Source organism: Phalaenopsis equestris, unplaced genomic scaffold (genome assembly GCF_001263595.1).
Source record: "Phalaenopsis equestris unplaced genomic scaffold, ASM126359v1 Scaffold197958, whole genome shotgun sequence".
Lineage (NCBI taxonomy): Eukaryota > Viridiplantae > Streptophyta > Magnoliopsida > Asparagales > Orchidaceae > Phalaenopsis > Phalaenopsis equestris.
In genome coordinates, this window is record NW_018217902.1 from 44,252 (window position 1) to 51,167 (window position 6,916).

Below are 6,916 nucleotides of genomic sequence, written 5' to 3' on the forward strand. Positions count from 1 at the left end.
TAGAGAGAGAGAGAGACTTTAACTTTAGAATTCAAAACAAAGAACAAAAACAAATAATTCTAATATATCAATTTGCATCAAATCAAATAACTTGGATATTTTCAAAATACATGCATCTCAGTTAAAATACATGTATCTCCGTTATTCTACATGTGAAAAAAATATGTTATCTAATGCATTTAAACTAGCAACTCATAAGGAAAATTTTTTGTTTGGCAACAAAAATGATATCAGGCAGGATAATTCTTATTCATATGCAGAAGTGTCAAAACATGAATAACATTATAAATGTCAATCAGAACTAAAACAGAAGCTCGGTGCATGAACATGTGCATGAACAAGATTACACTGGGATGCCAACACCGGTCAATTTATTCAAGAAAAAATTAGATGAAAGAAACAAGATAAAGCAAGTACAAAAGATTCAAGACATGGTTATAAAATTGGGTACCATTATCTCCAGTAAGCCCTTAGGGTTGTCCACATGTACCCAATGACCAGACTTCGGAAGAACATGAAGTGTCACCTTTCCCTCATCTGCTCTCCTTTCCATGGTCGATAAATAAACCAACTTGTCGAGCACATGCTTGTGCCATCTTGCACTATTCTCTGCCCGAACTACCACAATCTCCATTCCCCTTGGGGGTTGCTCCAGTAAACACCAATAGCTTGTTTCCCTTCAAAAAATAATCTTTTAGTTTCATGAACAATAATCTGAAGGAATGCCTGCACATAAATAGTTCGGTCCAACACAGAATTGAAGAGCGAGAGTATGAAAGGATCTTCCACCGGTAGGAATCAAACATAGCAATGGCAGCTTGAAGATTAAAAGTCCAGGTTACTCCATCACCCGAATTCTTTAGGTTGCTCCCAATCCACTCAGCAAGGGACTTCGAAAATCCATGTTCAATCATGTGATCGACAAGCCATCTGTTTTTTATTCAATGAAGAGTGTTACAAATGAATGTTGAGGATTGAAATAATAAATCTAAAGGAGAAACTTTTGTTTCAGAATCGAAAACGACGAATAATCATTTGAGCACTTTTATTCTCATTCATATCGTCTTAATTGTTTTCTTGTACATGTTAATTCTTTTCATTTCTCTTTTTTCTTGTTGTGTCAGAAATGTATAAAAGCTGTGGCATACATTCTGAGAGCAGGAATTGTGTGAACTGTGCAAAGGCTCAGTGGCATGTAAAGAGTTTAAGCCTAACCATGTTATGTGGTTTGATGGAGAATATATTTGATTTGTCAAGTAATTTCAGAAGGCTAATAAATAATCTCATAATAGCTTCTCCGTTTAAATTCCAATCAATATTAGAAGGGCAATCAATAGATGCTTCATGAGTGAGCTAATTTAGAAAGCCGCATCGGCTACAAAAGTTTGTATAATGTTTTCTGCTGTTGGCCTACACAAGTACTGATCATAAGTAAAAGTCCCAAGAGTTATTTTAAAACAAAATAACAAGGCTGAATGTTTAACCCTGAATTTAGTTTGTATGAACCATTTGGCAAGATTGGTAATTGGGTCAAAACCAGAAGAGTTATGTTAAAAATAAAATAACAAGCATGAATATTTAACCTGTAAGCTAGTTGGGTGAATTTTTCATTCTTAACTCTTCAATGCAATCATGAGGTAAGTACAAGGCATGTTATTTTAATGAAGCAAACAAATGTCAAAATGTACAATTTCATTAAGGATGGTAAAAATTATCATCTCCTAATGCATGAAAAACGTGTAGGCAATACATTACCAAATTACATTTTCAATGGATATCAAAGAAAAACAAAAAATAGAACAATGAAGCCATTGTTATCACTCACCAAGACAGCACATATATAAAAGAGGAAAAATTGTGTGTGTGTGTGTGTGTGTGAGAGAGAGAGAGAGCGCACTTTCTTGATGGAAGGGATGAAGGTAGTCTTCTCAAAGTTTGTAACACCTTTTCTACTTCACCATCACTTTCATCTGAGCTCACAGTTCCAACAACCGAGTCCAACACCCAAAGCTGCTCTGAATCAAGAGGAAAAATAATATCTACTAAGATGCAAATAAAATAAATGAGTTTGTAAGAGAAAGTCACCACAGGTACATTTTCCCTGGATCTCTCCATTGATTAATGGGCAGAAAATGTATCCAAAATGAGCCACCTAATTTTTGGAGCAATTACTGGTATATAAATAACAAAAACTTACTTTCAGCTCCTAGTGCAATTATTAGTTTCAATCCATACAACGACCTGATATTTGCACCAAGCCAATCAAAGCAATCATAGTTTCCAACAGTGCAAGTACACATCAAACTTAATTTTATCTTATAAGGCCAAGAAAACACATTTTATGAACATACAGAAATTGTTGATGCAAGCATTTTGTATGATCAGAAAAAACAAAAACTTATATTAGAAGTATAATAGATAGCCAACATCTCAATGTTATCAATGTTAGCATGTAAGCCCACGATGATAGATCATTTCAATCTTACCTTTTCTCCGCAATTGAGCAGCCAGTCAAGTTGCAGTTTTTCCTTCCAGATGGCTGTAACAGCAATCAAGTTCAAACTTACTGGAATGACTTCTAGCAGGGACAGCAAACAACTTGCTGTTTTTGAGACAAAGATAGATGCAGATAGAAAACAACAGCTTTCATTGTGCTAGATAACAAGATGACCTCATTATGATTCCAGAATGCTGTAAACAGCAGTCAGGTTAGTATTTACCCTGTATGTAGGTCATGGCCAGCACCCGCACACAGCAAGTGGCAGAAGCAGTAATCACAAATTGGGCAATGGCTGCACAACAGTTGAAGGCAACAATAATGACAGCAGGCTTTTAGAGCCGCGAAAAGAGAATTTTGGGAGAGGGGAAATTGATTTCCGTATTAATGTAGTTTGAATAACATTTCATTTTTAGGATCTTCTTGCAAATGTGCAAAGTCATACCTTCAGTATAACGTTTGATTTATTTTGTTTATATGGCAATGCCTACTCTTTCGAGCTTGGAAAAACTGATAAGGCATTGATTACTTATAAACCTTCCCTGGCTTGCATTGTCAAGAAGGTGTTCTTCAAGCTCCTTCAGTAATGAAGACTTTTCTACTTTTGAAAACTCCTCCATTCCTCTCTCCGAAGATAGGCCTTATTTCCTGCTAATGTTTTTTGGGTAGCTGGAGGTGAACCATTATGTAAATGTAGATGATCTCACTCCTTTATCACCTTCATTTTTGCATATAACAAAAATTGATGATCGAGCTTCGGTACATCGACAAATTTGACAGCAATATGTCAGAGATAGGATCATATGACTTGGTCCATAGTCAACATTTATGCCTACACGTCACCCTCCTTCCCTTCAATAAAGAGAGCAAGACTTTCTATTTCACCTTCAACAAGGAAGGCTATCATCAATGGGAATTGCTAGCTTGCATTAATAAATCAATTTCGCCTCGTTGTTGCTACATCTATCATTAGCATGAATATTTTTTTTCTAGGAGAAAGAACTTCGCCTCCATTGTGAGCTAATAAGGTTGTCAATGCAGCACTATTAGCCTATAATGAAGGTATGAGTTGTTAAGATGACTTGTTAGATGACAAGCAAAACCACCTCAAATACAAACTGATCCATGTATTCCTTAGTGATTGTAAACTTCAAGCAACATTGGTGATCAATTTCACATGTGAAAAGCTCTTTCAAGAAGAAAGAGGGAAAGAAAGCAATTCAGGAGGAAAATTAATCAATTGTTTCATGCTTAAATGTTTAGTCTAAGGCTTTTATTTATTAAAATATAAGAATCAGAATAATAACAATCCACATTCAAAGTAAATGCAATAATTTGAGAGTTTATATCCTATACTTCTTATATCCGTTAAGACTATGAGCAACCAAAAAAAAATTTTAATTAAGGAACCATTCTCTGGTATCTCTCCTTAGAAGATAAATAATCACTCAGAATTGGTGGGGAACATTATCCCTCTTTCACAGACGGCATATAGCCTATAATCCTTATCTTTACATCAAATTAGCAGAAATGAGATTCTTTTGGTTGTTGGTATCAAGCATAATTCTATCACCTCTTGCTTTGCCTGTATCATAAAAATAAACTCTTTTCATTTATTTATAGTGAAGGATAACCCTGCCACTATAACCTTCAGCATTGTCTATCAACTCTTGCTTTGCCTGTATGCTAATAATAAACTATTCTCATTTATTCATAGTGGAGGATAATGCGGCCACTATAACCTTCAGCATTGTCATTAGAGATAGAAATGGTTCAACATTGTCCACTAGAGTTAGAACGGTAATATCCACCCGACAATAATTGTTCTTTCGTTCCTATCATTCTTTCATTTTCTAGAAAAGAGTTCAAGATTTAGTTTCCAAATCTTTTCTTGAACGTGGATTGTTATGATTCTGATTCTTATATTTAATAAATAAAAGCCTTAGAATAAACATTAAGCTGGTTAAGCATGAAACAATTGATTAATTTTCCTCCTGAATTGCTTTCTTTCCCTCTTTCTTCTTGAAAGAGCTTTTCGCATGCCTCCTCCCTATTTCTCCTTTTTTTTAGTCTCCATCTTAAGATTGTTGAAACCACTAAATGACATTTTTTAAAAGGAAGTTCTTTTCTCTCTTTTTCTTGTGTTTGATTAAATCAATCGACTCAATAATTTCTTACTAGTTTCACATGCTTTTTGCTCTCCAGCTTCATATCCAAATATTGAACAGTTGAAAAAGAATTTGACCATGAGTGTATTAGAACCAACTTCATTCTCCTTAGCATAATTATTCAAGATAATACCATTATTGATATTTAAAAGTTTTTTGGTTGTAATATTTGCAAATTAAACAAAAAGACCTTTATAAGAATAAGTTATTTGATGGCACTTTAATTTGGGATGTCTTCTGATAACTTTTAGCTAGGCGAGATGAGTATGATGATGATGGTTGTAGAGTGTAAGAATCAACTCGGAAGGGAGAAAAATCAAGAACCTCTGAAGATAGGTTAAAAAATTGATTGTCTTTTTCTTTTATAAAACAAATGTATCTAGGATATTCTGTGACTATTTTTAGATGTGTAGCCACATAAAGAAAAGATGAAAGTGGGTAGATCTAGCTTCATACGGTCCCCAAGTATAGCCCCAATAGAGTAAAGAACCTAATGATGAAAAAAGTGCAGCTTGAGACCAGGTAGACTAAACCATACCGGTACAGTAGGAGATTCATGATTAGGGTCGAAATCAGGAGACCACTTGAGTAACTTCATTGACATGCCTGCAATGTTAAGATATTTTTGAAGAAAATACGAGTGTAGTCTTCAGTCATAGTTAATTGAATCAACACATGTCTCTCATCCATGAGCCCCATTTTCCACTTTCTTGTCAGTTTGAGGTCATCAAAATATTTTCTGATAACTTTCATAGGTAGGTGCCCCCACTGAAATTTTTCAGTTTGAGGTCATCAAAATATTTTCTAATAACTTTCATAGGTAGGTGCCCCCACTGAAATTTTTCAATAATAGCGAACTTGAATTTCTCAATCAGGGTTTAAATTTCTAATTCAAAGAAAAAAAATGTTGTTTTCCCACTTTTCCTATTTGCATTCTTAACAAAGGGACAATCACCTATACCATCACGACAATCCTTATAACTTGAGGGAAAGACAATCGCCGACTCCGCCTGAAGATTACCCATCACGTAGGCAAAGGAGGCTTCATCAGGTTCAACCGAAGAAGAAGGAAACGTCATCAGAGCAAGGAAATCCTCCTGCTAGAAGATCTCAATAGAATTGTTGTCTGCGTAGTCCCGAGAACTCGGAAGGCGTCGAACAGAAAAAAGCAGACGCGAACCGAAGTTGTCGGGCAGGGAGAGGAAAATAAAGGAAGGACAATGCAGACGCGAACGACAACTGTGGACGTCGTCGTCGAAATCGAAGAGATGCAGACGAAACCATCGGCGTCGAAGAAAAACGCGAGCCGACCAAGCAGAAAGTGACGAGCGAAAGCAGAGAGACTGCGATAGAGATGAGGAACGAACCCTCTCCTTCGAGCGAGAGAATCATAGGCGACGGAAATCGCCATTCAAAACCCTAGGAGAGCTTTCGACCGCTATATATATATATATTAAAGATCAATTTAAGCTCTAGGAGTACATAAAAACCTTTCAGTACAATCAAGAAAAGTTTAATCCATGGTGTGCTCAGTTCAAAGCTCAACTCTATTATAGTTGTAAAATTTATTTATTTTTGGTTAGCACAGTCTCTAATGTATTTATTTTGATTTCTTTTCAAAAAATATGCTCCTGATGTGTTGAAGTTTTCTTCTTCTATCCCCTCCTTGAAAATTAAAATCAAACAATTTTTTAAAACAGATATACCAATTTTATTTCTAGATCGTAATAGTGTCTATTACTAATGACGATATTAAAGGTATTTTGTTCATTAAAATATCAAATTCATTTATGTTGATAAATGTATTACAATATGGGAAACGCTGCAGTTATGTCCAAATTTATTTTATGAATATTAAATTTTTAATTTATCCAAAATAACATTTTAACGCCAAATAAATTTGGTAGGAATACTAAAATTGACACTCAAAAAAGATGTAGAATGTATAAAAAAAGATGAATACATTAGCATTTTTAAGTTTTGATGTTCCTTTAACTATTTTATTTCATAGTTTCTAAATTATTTTGTTGTAAAAATATCCTACGATGTCAGCAATGTGTAAAATGACTTGTGTTCACTAAGAGTTCATGTTAATTTGATTATGCTTCTTGTGTTGATTGAGTGGGCCCTTCCATTGGTTCCTTGGTTTAGTTATTGGGTTTTGGTTGCTATGTTGGCTCACTAGGTTGATGCCCCTAAAAGCTTGCACCAATAGAAGTTCACTCACAGTTAACAGCAAAACAAAACACGC

The 6,916-nt window shown here is 34.9% G+C and overlaps 1 protein-coding gene across 1 annotated transcript; it reads right to left on the reverse strand.

Annotated features, from left to right (window-relative positions):
- Positions 1 to 329: 329 nt before the first annotated feature.
- On the reverse strand, positions 330 to 2,441 carry LOC110035506. Its single transcript, XM_020739735.1, has 3 exons — positions 1,898 to 2,441; positions 790 to 930; positions 330 to 677 (listed from the first exon to the last, which is right to left on the reverse strand). Exons 1-3 carry the CDS (start codon positions 2,113 to 2,115, stop codon positions 425 to 427), a joined length of 612 nt encoding a protein of 203 aa, XP_020595394.1. The 5' UTR covers positions 2,116 to 2,441; the 3' UTR covers positions 330 to 424.
- Positions 2,442 to 6,916: the final 4,475 nt, after the last annotated feature.